At 37.8% G+C, this 20,419-nt stretch overlaps 3 protein-coding genes and 1 long non-coding RNA gene across 10 annotated transcripts in view; 2 read left to right on the top strand and 2 right to left on the bottom strand.

The window, feature by feature from the left end:
- The window catches only part of LOC106952920 (RNA exonuclease 1 homolog), a 15,354-nt gene extending 9,219 nt beyond the window's left edge, over nucleotides 1-6,135 (top strand). For 2 of the 3 annotated variants that reach the window (XM_015041381.1, XM_015041361.1), the window contains exons 6-16: nucleotides 677-820; nucleotides 903-1,014; nucleotides 1,120-1,191; nucleotides 1,258-1,398; nucleotides 1,536-1,649; nucleotides 2,377-2,450; nucleotides 2,522-2,626; nucleotides 2,710-2,825; nucleotides 3,950-4,088; nucleotides 5,550-5,670; nucleotides 5,836-6,135. In XM_015041381.1, coding sequence (XP_014896867.1) covers nucleotides 677-820; nucleotides 903-1,014; nucleotides 1,120-1,191; nucleotides 1,258-1,398; nucleotides 1,536-1,649; nucleotides 2,377-2,450; nucleotides 2,522-2,626; nucleotides 2,710-2,825; nucleotides 3,950-4,088; nucleotides 5,550-5,670; nucleotides 5,836-5,924 — 1,227 coding nt within the window. In that variant the 3' untranslated portion in view covers nucleotides 5,925-6,135. The remainder of the gene's footprint in view (nucleotides 1-676; nucleotides 821-902; nucleotides 1,015-1,119; nucleotides 1,192-1,257; nucleotides 1,399-1,535; nucleotides 1,650-2,376; nucleotides 2,451-2,521; nucleotides 2,627-2,709; nucleotides 2,826-3,949; nucleotides 4,089-5,549; nucleotides 5,671-5,835) is intronic. The other variant, XM_015041370.1, reaches the window with a different exon arrangement.
- Nucleotides 6,136-7,078: 943 nt separating this feature from the next.
- The window catches only part of LOC106952965 (UDP-glucuronosyltransferase 2A2-like), a 46,599-nt gene continuing 33,258 nt past the window's right edge, over nucleotides 7,079-20,419 (bottom strand). The window contains exons 1-8 of one of the 4 annotated variants that reach the window (XM_015041433.1): nucleotides 15,491-16,243; nucleotides 11,155-11,157; nucleotides 10,412-10,543; nucleotides 9,940-10,088; nucleotides 9,716-9,847; nucleotides 8,421-8,508; nucleotides 7,846-8,065; nucleotides 7,079-7,489 (exon numbers count right to left, since the gene is read on the bottom strand). In XM_015041433.1, the coding sequence (XP_014896919.1) occupies nucleotides 7,207-7,489; nucleotides 7,846-8,065; nucleotides 8,421-8,508; nucleotides 9,716-9,847; nucleotides 9,940-10,088; nucleotides 10,412-10,543; nucleotides 11,155-11,157; nucleotides 15,491-16,145 (1,662 nt within the window). In that variant the 5' untranslated portion in view covers nucleotides 16,146-16,243 and the 3' untranslated portion in view covers nucleotides 7,079-7,206. Of the gene's footprint in view, nucleotides 7,490-7,845; nucleotides 8,066-8,420; nucleotides 8,509-9,715; nucleotides 9,848-9,939; nucleotides 10,089-10,411; nucleotides 11,158-12,047; nucleotides 12,671-13,213; nucleotides 13,434-13,782; nucleotides 13,871-14,850; nucleotides 14,983-15,113; nucleotides 15,263-15,355; nucleotides 16,244-20,419 lie in introns of those variants that run through there. The other 3 variants (XM_015041444.1, XM_015041441.1, XM_015041454.1) reach the window with 3 other exon arrangements.
- LOC106953010 (uncharacterized) lies at nucleotides 7,169-12,511 on the top strand. Its single transcript, XR_001426101.1, has 3 exons — nucleotides 7,169-7,179; nucleotides 7,244-7,348; nucleotides 12,425-12,511. It is a non-coding gene; the product is annotated as an uncharacterized LOC106953010 (long non-coding RNA).
- Nucleotides 17,251-20,419, bottom strand: part of LOC106952985 (UDP-glucuronosyltransferase 2A1-like) — a 29,215-nt gene continuing 26,046 nt past the window's right edge. The window contains exons 3-8 of one of the 2 annotated variants that reach the window (XM_015041464.1): nucleotides 19,814-20,399; nucleotides 19,548-19,696; nucleotides 19,280-19,411; nucleotides 18,867-18,954; nucleotides 17,853-18,072; nucleotides 17,251-17,709 (exon numbers count right to left, since the gene is read on the bottom strand). In XM_015041464.1, coding sequence (XP_014896950.1) covers nucleotides 17,427-17,709; nucleotides 17,853-18,072; nucleotides 18,867-18,954; nucleotides 19,280-19,411; nucleotides 19,548-19,696; nucleotides 19,814-20,399 — 1,458 coding nt within the window. In that variant the 3' untranslated portion in view covers nucleotides 17,251-17,426. The remainder of the gene's footprint in view (nucleotides 17,710-17,852; nucleotides 18,073-18,866; nucleotides 18,955-19,279; nucleotides 19,412-19,547; nucleotides 19,697-19,813; nucleotides 20,400-20,419) is intronic. The other variant, XM_015041472.1, reaches the window with a different exon arrangement.

The following is a 20,419-nucleotide window of genomic DNA, read 5'->3' as shown; positions in this document are numbered from 1 at the left end:
ATTTTTTAAAAATTTGTTTTTTTTTCCCCAAAAAAAAAAAAAAAAAAAAAAAAAATATATATATATATATATATATATTTTATATATAAAAAAATAAAAGAAATAAAAAAAAAATATATATATATTTTATATATAAAAAAAATAAAAGAAATAAAAAAAAAAATATATATATATATATATTTTTTTTTTTTTTTGTGCTACTTCTGTATGTAAAACTAATTCAAATATAAATCAGATTTTCAAAGAAATTACAGTAAATACTCCACAAAAAGCCATTTTCTATTAATCATACTCATTAGTTTCCTTCATCTTATGATCTTGTCGGCTCTCGTTGCTGAAAAAACTTTAAAATTGATAAACGGCTCACTACATTATTGCTTCTGTAAACGGTGCGCTGCTGTATAATGCTAATGTTCTTCTGCGCTTTCTGGTCGCTTTTGGGTCGTAAACCATTCACACGGAAGTTTGTTTACGTTTGAGTTTAATTAGTTGTATGAACGACTATCCACTAAACAAAAACTTATTTCAGCAAAAACATTAAGTTGAGCATAAAGACCTGCTGTGTGAACGCAGTCTTTGATATTTTAATGTGCTTAATATGAACAATTGTGACTAAAAGTATAAACAGAAGACTTTTGAAATGGGGGACGATGCTTTTCACAGTATTTCCTTTCAGCCACTTCCTGTGAAACGAAAGCTGAAGCAGCAAAGTGAGGCAGCGAGGGACAAGGTGCCTCATGACGTCCGCCAGCGTTACGTGAACATGTTCACTGAGGAGTTTCTCAAAACAACAGCTGATGTCAATGAAGCTTTTGAGAAGGTGAGCATTCAGGCCCCTTTACTCTTTACTGACACGATTCTGAGTATTTATTATGATCCATGATGGTGTTTACTGATGGCAGGCCCTGACGGAGGAGAAGAGTGTGTACAATCGCAGCGTGAACAAACTGAAATACCTGAGCATTGCAGTGAACGCCCTCAAGAGACTCAAGAACCAAAGTGCTACTGCTAAAAGTAGGGAAAAAAAAAATATATATATATATATTATTGATATTTAGAACAGATCTGACTCAATGTAGCATTTAGCTGAGTTAAATACTAATCTGTTTTGTCACACAGAGGAAAAACAGACCCAGAGTCAAAGACCAAAAGGCAACATCCCATTTAACCAAAGGAAGATGAAGGAAAATGGTGAGAATTTTTTATTTTCCTGAATTTTGAATATTTTAGCCTCTTCTGAGTGTTTTCTTCTTTCAGCAGGTGATTTGGTGTTGTATGAAATCTTGAAGGGTTACACTTTGACTGACGAACAAATGATAGAAAACAACTATCCTGTCCAGCACCCAGAAAAACCCGGTTCTGCTGTTCTTTTTTCCGACAAGAAAGTGAGCACAGACTGTAAGTAAAGCGATCCAACCTGGCTGTGTTACCTGCAGTTCCCTTATTGAGCCACTAGAGGGCGCATTCAATGCATGGATTTGGGGCAAACCTCCGATTGAATCTCTTTAAATCGCCTGTTTGTTTTTTTTAAAAAGCTCTGAAAAGGATCTGCTGTCGCTGTGGCGCCACCTACTCTGTTGGCAAAACGGGGAAACACCTCAGAACAGAGGAGTGCAACTACCACTACGGGAAAGGAGTTACAAACCGAGGTCAGAAACCAGCTTGTTTTCAGGCTCTGCTGTAGTTTGAAGTGCTGCAAAACAGGCCAGGGCGACATGGCTGAAAAATAAAATCAGACTTTTAATTGAATTATTACATCTTTTCTAAAATAGAAATTACAGAGAATAATTTCAAAAGGTGACGTTTATTTCAATCACCCCTTCTGTAAGTTGTGCTGTGAGAGTATTGGGGCAAGGCTATGACAAGTTTTGTTTATGATAATATAGTCATATTAGCAGAAGAGACACAATTTTACCAGAAAAAACATCTTTAAATTATGAGAAAAATGTTGTTTTAACGAGAATAAAGCTTAGATGTTGGGATCTGATGTGACCGGCTCAGTTCATGTTGTCCTTTTTTCAACACATTTTGCACCGTTGTTTCAAAGTCCTGCTACATAATTTGATGCTACATTATTTAGCATTTCTATTATTATCTTGATCATAAAAAATCATAGCCTGTCCCTTTATTCTGTCCAAATAAAACACTCTTGTCAAACAAGATGGCTGTCCTGGGCGTTCTGACGAAGTGAATGTTGGGGGAAAAAAAAAAAAAAAAAATTTCCAAAAATTCAGTTGATCAATAAAAACGATTTATCGCCCATTCCTACTGCAAATAGGGAAATATAAAATATATTACAAGTGAGACTGAGTAAGCCAGTTAAAATGGATTATGTGCAAACAGAGTGAAGCATCAACAGTGTTTTGTTTGCTGCAGTTCCAGGTGGGGTGGAAACTCGCTACAGCTGCTGTCAGGGGGTCATGGGAGCGCCGGGATGTCAAATGTTTAAGGTTGGTGGACACACATTTCACTGATAAAACAGGACCAGTAAAAGTTTAACATTAGTTTTTCTTTCACCCAGCTGCATGTCCATGATTACCTCAGCCTGGATGGGTTTGTATCTACTGCACCCAGACGCCCCTCAGACTCCAGCTGTCCTGGAGTTTACTCCTTGGATTGTGAAATGGTAATTTATAAAAACTTTTATTTATGTTTGGCTCTTTCTAGAATATGTGTTTAAGTGATTGAAACCTGTGTGAATGGCTTCAGTGTTACACTGTTCAGGGCCTGGAGCTGTCCAGAGTGACAGTGATCAGCTCCAGTCTGCAGGTCGTCTACGACACGTTTGTCAAACCTGACAATGAGGTCATCGACTATAACACCAGGTAACGTCTCCACAGACGGAGCCCAGCGCCCAGTTTATGTCTGCAGTTGTATATTTATGTAAAAAAAAACATCATAACATAATAGCAATTATGACAGTTTATCAGATAATCTGTGAAAAGATCGATCTCCTCCACCTCCTCCCAGTTTACTACTGCCATCTGAAGAATTGCACCACTTCTGGCCAAAAATAACCAATCAGAGCCAGGAGGAGCGTCTTGGCGCCGTCAGTCAAGCTTTTCACGCGCTTCTCGATGTGCTAATGGAGGAGAAACGATGTAAAACAGTTCCAGTTAAACAGTTTATTTACCATCATTTTTGGCCATGCTAACTGGTCTTAGCATTTATGACAGGCTTATGTGTGTGGGGAGAGTGTGAGTAGTGTGTACCCAAGCATGATTGACAGCACTAAGACCCTCCTGGTTCTGATTGGTTGTTTCCAGTTAGCACTGGGAGAAAGCAGAGGAGCTCGTCTTTCTTTTTGTTTTGTTTTTTCACAGCTGTTGTTAATGATTACTTTGGTAATCAAGTATTGTGACGATTAATCAAGTGATCACATAAAATATTGGTAAAAGCTGCCATAGCAGGAGTATTAAAGTTGGATATCAAAATTGGCCCAAATTTTCATTAGGGATGTATTACTTTTATGTAATTATTACTTAAAGAAAAGTAACAATTACTTTTCTTTAATTTTATTTTAAAGTAATATTACATTCAGAATGCAAGTTGTAACTTTTCCTCACATTTCTGTAGCTTAGAAAATCAACCTGTAACAATAATGGCTCATATTTCAGTCAACCTGGACAGAAGTTGCACAGAAATCAAACAGACTTGCTCACTTTTTTACTCCAGTTTTTAGTTTACATATTCATCTTGCTTTGCACAATATTTTATAGTTTTTGTACAGGAAAGTTTTATGGCATATAAAAATTTAAACCCACAGCTGTTGCTGAAGTTAACATAGAAGAATTTAACAATCTTTCTAAAGTTGAACCATGGATTGAATTTGTTGCATTAACCTGCTGTCTTGGTTCTTTGTAATTCAGTGCTTTGGGCTGCTTTTCCTCATATTTCCCATTGCGCCAACTTTCTTTATTCATTCCCTCTGCTGTTAATCTGTCTGTAGGTTTTCAGGCATCAGTGAGGAGGATGTGAAAGGTAACCACACCTCCCTCAAGGAGGTCCAAGACACTCTGTTGAGCTTCATCAGTGCTGACACTATTCTCGTTGGACATGGCCTGGAAACAGACCTTTGTTTACTGAAGGTGACTGTTGCAAACATTTTTTTTTCTCTTTGTTAAAGGAGGATAATGATCTGAAATTGGGGATTCTTGCTCAAACATCAGGCAGTTCTGTATTTATTTAATTTTTTTTAAGTTGACTTGTAAGACGAGTGACTTGTAAGACGCACTTTGTTCTCCAAATCTATTTTAATTTTGACTGTTTTATTTTCACACTAGCTGTTCCAGCTATATTCATCACTGTTTGTTTAAATTAATGCCTAATATTTTAGAGATATGAAGCTTTAAATAAGCCATAATTTTATTCTTGGTGTCTTTATCCTTAAAATGTCTTAGACTTAAATTAAGGCCTTAAAATGTCTGAAATTCATTTCAAAATGTAAGTTGGCTTAAATAAATTTCAAGTCTTAAATGTTAGCTGGTAAGACTTTGTAATTTCATATATTCTATGTAGTTTATCTTCCTTGATGATAGTAATTTAGGCTAACGCTAAATAGCTGCTAGCATACCTTTGCTAACTAGCTTTTTTGTTTATCATCGGAAGGTATAAATTTATTGTCAGCTGGCTGGACGACGTTTATCTTTGCTACTGGCTCGCGTTCTGTTGCAAACCCTTATATTACGTGCATTTGTGCTAAAAAGCTTGCAACTACTAAAACATAAAATGTGTATTTTTTAAATTTTTTTGTACATTTTTGTCATGATGCTTGTCTTAAAGCTGCAGTACAAAAATCTATATATATTTTTTTCAATCTATGTTGAAACTGTCGCCATGTTGTGACATTGTAATATGAAAATTGATCTCCCACCTCATCAGTGAGCTACTAATGCCAAGTACAACCAGTCAGAGTTAGGTGGTGGGTTTTGGTGCCGTCAATCACTCTCATGTACACGTTGTTAAATGTGCTGTCATTGATGGCCATGCTAACTAGCCTTAGCATTCGTGGCAGCCTATGTTGTGGTGAACTTGGCAAAGAGCAAACAGGAGGGAGTGAGCATGAGAGTGATTGACAGTGCTAAGCTCCTCCTCCTGGATCTGATTGGTCATTTCTGTCTAAACATATTCTTGCAATTAGTGGTGGGAGAAGGAAGAAGAGCTTGATTTCTTTTCAAAGATTATCTCTTATACTGTCATGACATAATGATAATTTTAGCAAATGTGTAAAAAAACAAAACATTTTTTGTAAAAGTTACATTCTGCAGCTCTAAGTTTAATCCATAAGGTCCTTAAACGCCTAAAATGTGAGTTGGTGAAACCTGCAGAAACTTAAAATGAAATTATTAATACTGGCTCAATCAAGTTATTTTATTTATCGAGTGTTTTTGAGCGACAAATGAACGCCTAATAGCATCCATGTGCAAAAGACACCAGCCATTTTTCTGATGTGTCACAACTGGCTTTTTTATTCACCTGTGCATGTTGGAATATGAATTAAACTACAGAGGGTCTGACAGGAGCTTCATTTTTTTATTTTTGTGCTGTAGCTGCTTCATGGGACGGTGGTAGACACTTCGGTGGTCTTCCCCCATCGTCTAGGTCCGCCCAACAAGCTGAGCCTCAATAGCCTCACCGCTGAATATCTCAGGAGGATTATTCAGGAGAGTGGTGGGTTGCCACTTTACAACCAACTGGTTTTGTTTCTAATCATAATCTGTTAAACCACAGCCGCTTCAATTATTGTAAAGGATTAACCGAATATAAACTAATAAAGGAATGGAGTGTGTTTTAAAACTGCAACATGTTAAAACCGTGTGCCGCTGTTTCTCCCAGTTTGTGGCCACGACACTGGAGAAGACGCAGCTGCCTGCATGGAGCTCATGCTGTGGAAGATGAAAGAAGATGGGAAACTGAAAAAATGAGGAACTGCCACTGATTATACATGAAACATGATATGTATGATTGTATATTTGAAGACGAGTAGGGGCTGTTTATTTGTGTTTATAATTTGATGTTTTCTGCTAATGGACATTTGAGTTAAAGCCCATGTATAATGTCTATATGAATATTTATGAGACTCACGGATAAAGCTACTCTAAGTGGTTCCCAAATAAAGGCATAAAATAAAATTTTTGTTTGTTGTCCCTCCCTAAGTCATAACCAGCCAATGAGGATTCAGTTTTTACCTAATTATCTTCAGGCGCGTCTAATAAGCGCAGCTGCAATGTATAATGACGTCATTCCAAATCAGGAAAGGCCAACAAACCCGATGCTGCTCCAGTTTATACAAGAACTGGGAATGGACGACTTTCCAGTCTGAAAAATTAACTGGAATCCAATCAGAGGTCGGATTTCCCACTGAGAGCATCTCCAACTAGTTCCATGGACTTCACTTTTCAATATGGCCGCTACCTCCTAGCATCGACAGTAAGAAAAAAAAAAACATGTTTATTTCTTAAGACACAAAAGCAAGAGTGGGTCTTAAATCAGTGTTATATGTAGCGCCTTTACACTGACCCAAATTAAAAGTAGTGTTTGTTTATAGAAAGTAAAACCGCTTCTAAAGCTATAAGTGCGGTAAAGGAATTGCAGACAATGGGCGTCGCCATATTGTCTGCAATTGAAATTATGCTACAGAGTATTTGGGGCAACCTTTATTTTCGAAATATGACTTTCTCACATGACTTTTTTTTTTTTTTTTTTTTTTTTTTTTTTTTTTACCTTTTTTTGTAATAATATGACTTCGCCTTAAGATCCCAAAATTCAATTTATCATTTTATATTTATATTTCTTTTAATCTTGTCCTAATGAGGATGCTGTACTTGAGCCAGTGGTTTTTACGGTTTTTACTATTTTAAATAATGAGCACTGGGCCATTTTGGATCATTTAATATTTATATTTATTGTGTATCTATGTAAAGTTTCACCTCACCTACCTAATAGAATAACATTGATTGGTCGCAATACTATGACTTTATTCTCAAAATATGTATTCTCATTATTTTGACTATTCTCTACAACTTTATTCTCAAAATATTATAACTCTATTTTCACATTGTTTCAACTTTATTACTATGACTTTATTCTCATACAAGTTTTTTTTTCTTGCCATATAGTCTAGTTGTTTTTACTTTATTTTGGACTTTTTTTGTCAGTGGTGACAAACACAGGTACCAGGTCCCAAAAACTAAAATCTAAAGTCTGTTACTCTGCTTTTCTTTTTGGCTGTTTTCTCCCCCAGCATCTCTTGAAACAGAAGCTGCAGCTCTTGAAGAGGATGAAGATGAGGAGCAGATCTATAATAAGGAGAAAGGCTAGGACATCCAGGCTGTGGTACTGGTACCAGGTGAGTTCGTGGGCCTGGACTTTCAGGTGTTTGGCTCCTTTGTTCCTCATGGTGAACTCGATCCAGAAGACGGCCTCGTCCCGAGGACTCATGGGTCTGTCATGGTGGATTTTGGAGAGTCGCATCACGTTTTCTTTGTATCTGTGGATGAGTTTGTACAAGTATCTGTCAGTTTCAACTCATCAAATAGGGAGATTGCCACAACAGCAGCCATTTTTAACCCTTTGCAACAATTCAAAGGTGCATCTTGGAGACAATTGAACCTTTTCTCTTTAACAACTTTGAAAATGTGAACTTTTACATTTAAGCTTACAAAGCTAAGCATTGTGATTTTTTTTTTTTCTGTGTACAGAAATTAGATCATGATTCTTGTTGGTTCACTTTATAATATGCAAATTCATTGGGAGACACTTGTATTGTCGATTTCTTAAAAAACTGAAACCTTTAAGTAATCCAAATTAACCTATTTGATAATTTCTCTGTTATTCAAAACATACGATTTGTTATTAATGACGCTCTTGATTGCATCTCTGAGGCTCTCGGTTGTCATGAAGTTCAGGTTCTGAATGACTGCAGCTCCTTTGGCCTCCATGTGCACCATGTTGTCTGGCTGGTCAGCAAACATGGGGATTCCCACCATGGGAATGCCGTGGTAGATGGCCTCATAGATCCCGTTTGTCCCACCGTGAGTGATGAAAGCTTTGGTTTTAGGATGACCTGATGGAAACCAAAGCATGTCATGTGAGTGTGAGTTAATTTTCAAACTAAAGCCATTTGAGGTCAGCGGTGTATAATGATAAAAGCTATTTTACATAAAGTCATTTCAAAGGTCTTAAGCCAAGTGGTGAGTTGTTTATACCTCACAGGACTTGGCAAATGGCGTGTTTTTCTTTGAAACAGTAACTTGGCTTTTATTCATTTTTATTCAATCAATAACTTGACCTCTATAGTAACTTCTGCTGAGCATCTTTGTTACATTTCAGTGTTGTCAGCAGGCAGTCTGACTGCACAAATATCAATCCAACATTTCTGCTGCCACGTTGTTTCTCTGAATGACATGAACTTCACTCACCCAGCAGGTCGTTCTGAGGGATCCAGCTAAATATCCTGGTGTTGGAACCTAAAGTTTTTGGTTTTTCACCGTTGTATCGCCACAGTACCTAGAAACAACACAGAATGCTGAGAAAGCTTAAGAGAATTTAAATGTTTTTGATGTTTCATCCTTGCATAGTGATGAGACTGGAGGTTTGGAAAATTTGAGTATTGTCATTCCAATCAAAATCCTGCTTGTAAAATCAATGAACTGTTCTGTCTTTATTGAGTATTTAAATTACTTTATCTTGGAAAAAAATTGTCCAGCCCTTCGGACAATATATATTTTTTTCTTCATCAATCACATTGAGATGCACTTAAATGGCCGCTTGTACTTGTTTCTTCCTTTTTAAAAGGGAGTGTTTTCTCTCCACTGTCGCTACATGCATGCTCAATAAGAGGGATTACTGTAAAGTCAATAACACAATGTAGGACTCGCAATAAATGAGTAACAATATATATCATGATATACACATGATAAAAAAAATCAAAATAAATAATTACTGACTCAGAACACATTTCTATATGTTGCTAGTTTTATCTTATTTCAAGTTTACTAAGATATTTGCACTAGAAACTAAATCAAAAAAACTTTTTGGTATAGTTTTGTGTTTGTAAGATTTTGTGTTTTGCAGTGAGGTTGGTAGCATCAATTAACTCACTCACTCTTTGGTTACCTAGCACCAACTCACTGAGTAATATTTGGTTACTTAGCAACAACCTGTTTAGCAGCAGTTTAAGGTTTAGCCACTGTGCCTCATATTTGCCTAACGGTAAATAACAGCATGGTGTGAAAGCTGTGGAGAAATGGGAAAGTTAACACCACCAGTTTGGCAGTATTTCGGATATTTAAAACAAAAAACAAATCAATAATCATTGATATTAACTGATATGAAACGCTTATCGTGATGTTTTTCAGCCATATTGTCCAGCGCTATATAAATGTAATTAATTTATTAAGGAGATCCTTTAATATCAAACTACAGCAACCTAAACAAGAGAACACTAACCTTCAGAAAGTGAAAAAAAAAGTTAAATCTGAAGACATTTTTTAAGTTGGAACCAGTTTATATCGAAAATGAGATTTTCTTCTGCCTTTATAAAGGTCAGATAAATTGAATGGAATCTGCTTGTGCCAGTAGTGAATAGTTACTTATGAACCCAATAAACCTCTGGGTGAGTGTCAACACCCGTCTGATCAGGGCCAAGTTGGGAAAAGTTGCATCAGATGATAAAAGGAGGTCATTTGGAGAAAACACTGAACATATTGCCAACCTTTTGGGGAAGCTGAGCAAGAGCTGAAGCTATTAGGTTTGCCTTCTCTGTAGTTACGTTCTTAATCATGGATCCCAAAGTGAAGACCACGATGCCATTCTCTCCAGAGCTCTGCACAAATTCTTCCATGTCCTGAAATGTCAGTAAAGCTATAAAGTCAGCGGGTTTGGTTTTTTTATGGAGACAGAATGTGATTTGTTTATATGGTTTTTAAAAGTTCCTACCTTTGGTAAAGGTTTAGCTGGTTTGCAGTGGATCCCTCCAACAAATTTAAAGTTGGGGAGGAGTGGACGAGGAAAATCAAAATCCCAGTAGGTTCTCATCAACCAGATATCGGCTTTACCCATCAACTTGCACGCACTGGTGGGTGTTCCTGATACAAAGCATTTTATGTAATAAACAATTTAAAAAACGTCATGTCCCACATAAGTATATACATAGCTGACAGCCATCTTGGTAGCCATCCATAATGAACTGTTGCTATGACAACAATAAACAAGCCACAAGCTTAGACCTAGCGTATAAACAATTAAGGACATTACAGCCATTAAGCTTTAAACTTTTTTCCCATATTTTCTTTTTGTCAGTCTCTCAAAGACATGGTTCAGCTATGCTTTGTGCTGTGTTTGCCTACCAAGATGGCGGTTCAGACTTGTGGGAGCCATGCATGTTGAGGATTCTTGTTGAATTGCTCACCTTTGACTTCTGAGTAGTATTCATCGAACATATTCCACATAACATGGTTGATCACAACATCCTGCAGAGCGTAGAAGAGGACGTTCCACAGTCTCTCTGAGAAGTCCATCTTGTCTGTGAGTTTGCTCATAACTCCAGGGACAAAGGAGGGAGGAGCAGGCAGCTGACCACACATCCTCTCCCAATTATGAGCCAAGGAAAAACGTAAAGAAAAGACCAGAGGGATTCCCAACATGTCCGCTGCAAGGTCACTGCCAGGCAGGAGGGGGTCAGCAAAGAGCAGGTCGTAGTTTTCCTTCTTCAGCTTCTTCATCAGGGTTTCTGATTTCACCACGCCGTCTAGCATCTTAAGACTATTCTGTAGGTCAGTTCTCATAATATCCATATATTTGATATAAATCTGGAAGTAGTTCATGTGATCTATCTCGTACATGGAGAACTGATTAAACTCCTCCATAAGATCCTCCATATCCTCTAATGGAACGGAAACATTAAAAGGTTCATACTGGAAGCGAGACGGTTCGCTGCTGTTCATGAACATCGACGCGCTCGGGATCAGCACTGTCACCTGGTGTCCTCTGTCCACCAGTGTCTCCAGTACCGGCTTCATGTTGATCCAATGGCTGGCCTCAGTGTACCACACCAAAATCTTCCCTCCGTTTGAGCTTTTTGGAGCACAAAGCAGCAGCAGGACGCAGACAGAGAGACGCAGCTCCATGGCGGCTCTGTGTCTGCAGATAAACCAGCTCCCGTCTTTTCAACAGGTTCACCTGAAAGATATTTATTAACTAAATGAACTCTGACTGTCCTGTTGGTACTGAAGTACAACAGATAACAGCCTCACCCCATAAAAGCAGCTGGAGGTAAAGGGTTATAACGGCTAACCTAGCAGTGGGTGACTCAAATATGTACAGGAGGATCTTTATTGAGCGTTTAACTGGCTGTACACTGCAAAAACACAAAATCTTACAAAGTATTTTAGGTCTGGGTTCTTGTAGGAGTGCAATACATCAACAACAATATATATAGACGTGATCAGTATCTATAGATAATTCATCTGATAGAATATCAATAATTTCACTGAACTCCCATCCAGAACCGCACAGCATTCTGGGGGATTTAGACAGTGAAAAGACTTTAGCTCCTCAACCTCTCACAGCTAGCTAAGAAAAGTTGGCGGCATCAGCTAAATCACTCACTTTTTGGTTACCTAGCAACGAGTTGTCGAGTAACTTGTGGTTACCTAGCAACGGCCTGTTGCTGGGCAGCAGCAGCTTAAGATTGTAGCACTTTGCTTCATAACTCTTTAAAAATAAACATCAGCGTGGAGTGAAAGGAGAAAATCAGTACAGAAGATCAAGGGGAAACTATAAAACAAGAAATGTCACACCAGTTTGGCAATATCTCAAATATATATAAAAAAAACTAATTCAATAATTATTGATATCAACCAACCTTAACATATCATGAAATTAAAAACAACATACCATTAAATGTGTCATTAAATAATGTAAAGTTGCATACCTTAAGACTTATTTGACTCTTTGTATTTTTATTTTTTTAAATAAAATATTCTACTACTAAACGTAAAACCTCATTACTATGCATTCAACACACATAATACACACGTTTTTTAATTTCATGTTTTTATTTCAAACATGAATTTGAATTCAAAATTTGATTTCCTAATAATGCCACTTCCATGAACAAACTGTTGTTTAGCACTTTTCTGATAACGTATCGATATGTTAATCTAATATTTGTTTCAAGACATTTTGTGCCAAGTTTTCTCTGAATATTTGTGATAGTTGTAAAAGGTTTGGTAGAGATGTTTCAATTAAAACCATGGAAAAAAATGACAAAACCACACAAATATATGCTTATTTTAAAGGCAATTTTAAGAATACAACACACATTGGTACAACTTTGCTATGAAATGTCCTTTTGCTCAGGCATCAGATTTATTCACTTCAGTTTTTTCATTCTGCTTTTCTCTTTGTTTTTCTGCTGCAGCATCTCTTGAAACAGAAGCTGCAGCTCTTGAAGAGGATGAAGATGAGGAGCAGATCTATAACAAGGAAGAAGGCCAGGACGTCCAGGCTGTGGTACTGGTACCAGGTGAGTTCGTGGGCCTGAACCCTCAGGTGTTTGGCTCCTTTGTTCCTCATGGTGAACTCGATCCAGAAGACGGCCTCGTCCCGAGGACTCATGGGTCTGTCATGGTGGATTTTGGAGAGTCGCATTGCATTTTCTTTGTAGCTGTTGATGAATGAGGAAAAAAAAGTTGACCATCACTTTTTAAAACATGTATATAATGGTCTTTGCATCGCAGTCGTTGAAAAACAGCTGTTTTTACAGTGCACTGTCTTTTGCGACACACTTTTTTCTTCCACTCGATGCTATGATTTGAAAGCATGGCCCTCCCATAAATAACAGAAAATTAGCAGCTGGTATAAAATGTGCTGCGCAATTTCACAGCTGTACTGTTTTTCACTATGATTCTATATTTTCTATTAATTACTTAGATTTATTTTTTAGGTAACTGTGTAGGTATGATAGCAATCACAAATACTGGTCTTGAAACACATTCCCTTTTGTAGTATACTTTTATAAAAATAAGTGTGATTTGTAATATATTTTCAAACAAATTTTTATTGGTACCTTCATTAAACAAACAGTGGAGAAAATAAGACTAAAGATTCTGTCAATATTAACAGTTTTGACAGAATAACTTTTTTTTTTTTATCACAATATATGATAAACGGTACAGTAAATACCCAACAGCAGCATAAGGTAACTTACGATTTGTCATTGATGACAGTGTTGACTGCATCTCTGAGGACTTCAGTTGTCATGAAGTTCAAGTTGACAACAACTGCAGCTCCTTTGGCCTCCATTTGCACCATGTTGTCTGGCTGGTCAGCGAACGTGGGGATTCCCACCATGGGAACGCCGTGGTAGATGGCCTCAAAAACTCCGTTTGCGCCGCCGTGAGTGATGAAAGCTTTGGTTTTAGGATGACCTGACAGGAGCCAGTTATTACACATTTATTGTCTATTTCTGTGCAACAGTTCAGACAAAAAGGGTTTTTGATACGCGAAGGCGCTCCAGATAAAAATCACATCTTGCTGCAGTTTTCTAAACGGTGTTGTGCTAGAAAGTCTGTCCAGACTCGTTTGTCACATTTCCAGTTGCACGTCCTGTTCATAGCAGTTTTTTATCGCTCATTAGTCTTATGTTTTTGCTCATCCTTTAGTGTCATCGATTTTCATTGTTTCCTTGCGTGACATTTTGATTTCACTGTAAATTTACTAGTAGACATTATGGTTTGGTGAACCATATTTTTGCTTCAAGCTGTTTGGTTTACTCACCAAGCAGGTCATTTTGGGGCATCCAGTCATAAAGTTTAGTGTTGGAACCCAGAGTGTCTGGTATTTTCCCACTGTATCTCCACAACACCTGCAGAGGGAGAGCATTTCAGTGTGGCTAACAGAGTCAGTGCTTTAGCGTGACCATCACAAAGCCCAGATCTCAATTCAGACCTGACTCCATTACACCAGTTCTGACTGGAGGAATGGGCCAAATGTCCAGAAAACTATTTCTAGAAGTCTGAAATAATATCCAAAAGGTTTGACCTATGCCCTGCAGTATAAAAATAATTTTACCAAATACTAGTGAGTTACATTCGCTCTTCTGAACTTCAATGCTGGGGCATTTAACTTTTATTAAAAAAACCTTATTTTCACACATTCGTTAAAACTGCTGCTATGTACTATGACATCATAGTATGAGACAAATAATATGCGAAAAAATCAAGATACTCTGTCTTCTGCCAGTGCTAACTAGAAAATACACAGTATGGCCAGAACCAATCAGAGTCAGGAGGAGGACTTTAGCACTGCCAATCACACTCATGTATACGCAACTCACACCCTCCCAATTGCTCTCTGTTAACAGAGTCAGCCATGAATGCTAAAGCTAGTTAGCATGGCCACGGATGATGGTGGATCAACAGATTTTCTGGAATAGTGAGTTGTTTCTCTGCCAACAGTGAGCAGCACATACATGAGGTTGATCGACAGCGCTAAGACCGTCCTGGCTCTGACTGGTTGTTTTTGGTAAGGAGTGGTGCATTTGCACAGACACTAATGATAGCACTGGGAAGAGGTGTAAGCATTTAGGAAACAGAAATCCTAATTGATTAACAAAATATCAAAAGTTAATTCTGATTCAATGTCAGAGAGTGAGGAAAAAAAAGGCTTTTACATTATATTTTTTATACAGGTTATTAAACGCTATTCTCAGTTTGGGAAAATTTATCTAAAGTTGACAAAAAGTCTGTGCTACTTAGTGGTCGTTTATGATGACCAAGCAAGAGAAGCTGTACATATTGTAGTGTAAAATCCTGATTACAGCTGACATTTGGGGATCCTACTGACCTTCTGTGGAAGCTGAGCGAGCGCTGAGGCGATCATGTTTGCTTTCTCTGTGGTCAGGTTCTTTACCATCGATCCTAAAGAGAAGACAATAATCCCAGCATCTCCAGAGCTCTGGACAAACTTTTCAATTTTCTGTAAAATAGTTACATTTTCAGCTTCAGGAAACCAGTCAGTTGGCTTCAGTCAGAATTGTGTTAGTGATGTGGCTTTGTTTACATCAAGATTTAAGTGTGTTTTATTAAATTTGTGGATTATAACTGCACCTTTGGCAAAGGTTTAGCTGGTTTGCAGTGGATCCCTCCAACAAATTTGAAGTTGGGGAGGAGTGGACGAGGAAAATTAAAATCCCAGTAGGTTCTCATCAACCAGATATCAGCATTACCCATCATCTTACAGGCACTGGTGGGTGTTCCTGTTATAGTAGACAATGGAAGAGTTATGACACCTGTTTTGACAAAACATTATCCACGTCTTTGTCTTTTTGTGATAATTCTAGATTACTTACCTCTGATTTCAGAGTAATATCTGTCAGTCTCTTTCCGTATAACGTGTTCCAGGACTAAGTCTTGCAAAGCATAGAAGATAACGTTCCACAGTCTCCCTGAGAAGTCCATCTTGTCCGTTAGTTTGCTCATTGAACCGGGGACAAAGGAAGGCGGAGCAGGTAGCTGACCACACAGCCTCTCCCAGTTATTAGCTATTGAGAAACGTAAAGAAAAGACGAGAGGAATTCCCAAAATGTCCGCAGTCAGGTCGCTGCCGGCGTAGATCGGATCCGCAAATAGCAGGTCGTAATTTCCCTCCCTCAGCTTCTTCATGATGGTTTCCGATTTCACCACTCCGTCCAAAAACTTCAAAGTTATCATTGTGTAACGGTTCATTAATTGTATAAATTTAATGTAAATCTGAACAGGGTTCATGAAGTCCATCTCATACATGTTGAAATGTAAGAACTCCTCAACAAACCTTTCCATAACATCCAGGGAGACGTCAATGTTAAAAGTTTCATACTGGAAGCGAGACGGTTCGCTGCTGTTCATGGACAGCGATATACTTGGGACTAGGACCGTCACCTGGTGTCCTCTGTCCATCAGTGTCTCCAGTACTGGCTTCATGTTGATCCAGTGGCTGGCCTCAGTGTACCACACCAAAATCTTCCCTCCATTTGAGCTTTTTGCAGCACAAAGCAGCAGCAGGACACAGATGGAGAGACGCAGCTCCATGGTGCATGTGACAATCGATAGACCAGCTGTGGTTTTTAACAGGTGGACTGTGCAGATACTTATTAACCACATGAACTCTGAATTTCTCCTCTTTGTACCGAATGATGCAAGATAACAGGCTCACCCCAGGAAAATGATTAAAGAGGTAAAGGGTTATAGCTACAAAAGTACAAAAAAAGCAGATCAGAGAAAATTCAGGGCAAATCGGTAAATAATTAGCTTTGACAATGAGAATAGTTGAGCCTGGTTATTCAGTATTTAGTTTTTCTTCATCCATCTTTTTGTCTGATTACTCAGAGATTTTAAAGGTTACCAGATACAACTTGTCACTGCTGAGCTACCAACTGTTATTGCATTTTTAAAGGTAATTTTTACTCACAAGTTCATGAGCTTGTACATTTGCCCTCGAGTTAGTTGTAGAAATAAACAATCCCCGTTTTGCTTTTGTTTTATATGTAGTGCAAATCTTGATTTATTTATTTTTTTAATGATGGTCCGAGATATTATCAATGAATTTTCCAGGGACATAGTGTCATTTTATAGCACAATCAAGTGGCTATTTTATGCTGTTTTTAGCTTATGTTTATCCTAACTGAAATTTTATTTTGTTGTTTCTTTTTCTAACACATTGAATTCAATCTCTATCTCTTCAAAAATCTCCCGATAGTTAAGTCACATTCTGTGGGTATTGAGTCGTTACCTAGCAACCTAAGCCAGCCCAGCGCGTCACCTAGCAACGCAGGTGGAACTCCAGTGCATTTGGTCAGCTAGTTTCACCGCTCTACTAGCTTTTCAGTGGCTGCTGGAAAAGACAAGGGTTTTCTTCTTGATTTACTATTCAGAAACCACTTTCTGTGTTCTTGTTGGTTGCGCAGGAGGCTCCACGGGAGAGTATCGATTTCTCAAACAATAAAAGAATCAGAGCAATACTGCAGGAATGTTTTGATGAGAGAATGGCATAAAATATGATGTAAAGCATAACGCATCCTGTTTATAAAAATGTATTTGATAAAATTGATTCTCTGTTAAATTTATGTAGCATTTGTAATTATCAGTTTTAACTTGGAGTGCATTACAGTACAATAAAAAGCTTTTAAACACATTAATTGAAACAAAAAATTTCTTTTAAAAATCACCAGCTAGCTACTAAACATACACTCATCACACATAAGCATAATGGTGGCCTGGTCATGCTGAGGTGAAATGTTTTTTTGGCTTTAAAGATGTTTGATATTTCAAATGAATATGTATCAGAAAATGTAAACATTAGTCATGATCAGACATGTAAACATTTTTTTGTAATTAAAGCTCTTAAACAGAAAAGTGCTACAAACACCACTCTCACTTCAATTTTCATTCAGCTTTTCTCTTTGTATTTTTTCTGCTGCAGCATCTCTTGAAACAGAAGCTGCAGCTCTTGAAGAGGATGAAGATGAGGAGCAGATCTATAATAAGAAGGAAGGCCAGGACGTCCAGGCTGTGGTACTGGTACCAGGTGAGTTCATGGGCCTGGACTTTCAGGTGTTTGGCTCCTTTGTTCCTCATGGTGAACTCGATCCAGAAGACGGCCTCGTCCCGAGGACTCATGGGTCTGTCATGGTGGATTTTGGAGAGTCGCATCACATTTTCTTTGTATCTGTGGATGAGTTTGCACAAGTATCTGTCAGTTTTTAACTCATCAAATAGGAAGATTGTATTTTTCCTTTCCAGGAATGCAAGAAAAGTGTTTGATTATTGTAAAAATCATCAAAATAGTAAAAAATAAGATGAAGTACTTACGATTTGTCATTGATGACGGTGTTGACAGCGTCTCTCAGGCTCTCAATAGTCATAAAGTTCAGTTTAACAGTAACTGCAGCTCCTTTGGCCTCCATGTGCACCATGTTGTCTGGTTGGTCCCCAAACATGGGGATTCCCACCATGGGAACGCCGTGGTAGATGGCCTCATAGATCCCGTTTGTCCCTCCGTGAGTGATGAAAGCTTTGGTTTTAGGATGACCTGTTACAAACCAACGTTATTAAATATGTGTTTATTTTCATGGCGTAATAATGATATAGATGGCAGCTCTGAATAAAAGCAAGTCATGGCTTTATAAAATAGTTTTATTTATCAGCTTCTTTTTGCATTGACATAAATGTGAGCAAACAGAAAATCTGATATGGATCATCATTGTCTAATTTTAGATTTATATCTAGGCTTTTATTCTTGTCTTTAACCTTAGAAAAGGCTGTTTTTTATGTAGCTAAAGTGCTTTGTAAATAGAATTGTATTGAGGTTTTTCAGAAAGGGCTTTTTCCTCCTGCCAAACACAAAATCAGCTTTTTTAATTTTTATTGACATCCTATGGATCACAGACTGTGGTAATATTATGGTTTCTTTTATGCTTTTTGAGTTCGTTCCAGCCTTTGATTCAATTCACCAAAAAATAATTGATCTCACCTGGATCATCAGACAATAGACATATTATTACAAGGTTCTGCCCTGAGCTGGTTGGAGTGAAATAAGTTTTCTTTTAGTTTTATCTTTTCATCACCTTTTTTGTGGGGTGCCACAGGGTTCCATTCTTGGCAATCTTCTTTTTATGCTATATGTACTTGCCTTAGGCTTTATTGATATTATGACATGATGACAATTAAGACAAAACGCCTGTTTCAAAGATCCGACCTGTATCTTATGTCGTGAAGAGAGCTACAACTACTCAAATTCATTATTTGTTGGTTATCTAACTGTGCAAGTTTTATGTTATGCTTTTTTAAATAGCTGTTTAAGAAATGGTGCTTGCATTTACTCACCCAGCAGGTCATTCTGGGGAATCCAGTCATAAACTCTTGTATTAGAACCAAGAGTTTGAGGTTTTTCTCCGCTGTATCTCCAGAGCACCTATAAATATTTAAAATAATTTGTAACTTAATTCTTTAGAACAACTTGAGAAAATCAGACAGTCAAACCAGACAGTCAAACTTTGTACTTTTTATAAGAAGTTGATGAAATGATAAATATAAAGAATTTATAAAGCACTATGCTAATCACTGTGGTGTATCAATGTGCTTTATACTAGAGTTGTATTTATCCATTTCTATTTGAATTGACTCCGTGCACATATTAATTTCAAACGCCACAGATGGGTAAAAAAACAACTTGGGTTATATTCATTAAGCTGAATTTAACTGCTTGGAAGTTGAAGTTTAAATGATCTATTCTTGACCTTCTGTGGAAGCTGAGCAAGCGCTGAGGCGATCATGTTCGCTTTCTCTGTGGTCAGGTTCTTGACCATCGATCCTAAAGAAAAGACAACGATACCAGCGTCTCCAGAGCTCTGGACAAACTTTTCAATTTCCTGCAAAATAGATATGAACACTTTGTAAACCATTTAGTTGACCCTTATTCAGACTTATGTGGGTAGATAAACCTATTTTACATCAGGGATATTGTTGTGATGTAATGGGGTTTAAATTGGTGGATTATAACCACACCTTTGGTAAAGGTTTAGCTGGTTTGCAGTGGATCCCTCCAATGAATTTGAAGTTGGGGAGGAGTGGACGAGGAAAATCAAAATCCCAGTAGGTTCTCATCAACCAAAAGTCAGCATTACCCATCATCTCACAAGCACTGGTGGGTGTTCCTGTTTTGCAGTGGATGAGTAAGACATGGACATGTTAATCTTAAATTAAAATGAAGACTTTTAAGCTTTATTTTACATAATACATATAGTGTGTTTCTCTCTTTATAATTTGCTTACCTTTGACTTCAGAGTAATATTTGTCAAGATCTTTCCACATGAACTGGTCTATTACGACGTCCTGCAGAGCGTAGAAGAGGACATTCCACAGTCTCTCTGAGAAGTTCATCTTGTCTGTGAGTTTACTCATAGCACCCGGGACAAAGGACGGTGGAGCAGGAAGCTGACCACACATCCTCTCCCAGTTGTGAGCCAAGGAAAACCGCAGTGAGTAGATGAGAGGGATCCCCAAAATGTCCGCAGTTAGATCACTACCAGGGTAGACAGGATCAGAAAAAAGCACGTCGTAGTTTCCCTTCTTCAGCTTCTTCATTATTGTTTCTGATTTCACAACTCCATCCAACATACTGAAAGAAACCTTCATGTTGTTCTTTATCAGTTCTATGAATCTAACATAAATCTGAAAGTAGCCCATAAAATCCATCTCGTAAATGCCGAAGTGAAGAAACTCCTTAAGAAAACTTTCTATATCCTTCAGGGAGACGGAGATGTTAAAAGGTTCGTACTGGAAGCGAGACGGTTCGCTGCTGTTCATGAACATCGATGCACTCGGGATCAGCACTGTCACCTGGTGTCCTCTGTCCACCAGCGTCTCCAGTACCGGCT

Source organism: Poecilia latipinna, unplaced genomic scaffold (genome assembly GCF_001443285.1).
Source record: "Poecilia latipinna isolate Pla-1442-1.1 unplaced genomic scaffold, P_latipinna-1.0 Scaffold32, whole genome shotgun sequence".
NCBI classification, from domain to species: Eukaryota; Metazoa; Chordata; class Actinopteri; order Cyprinodontiformes; family Poeciliidae; genus Poecilia; species Poecilia latipinna.
The sequence above is the reverse complement of the archived record's forward strand: the minus strand, read 5'-3'. Positions and strand labels throughout refer to the sequence as shown.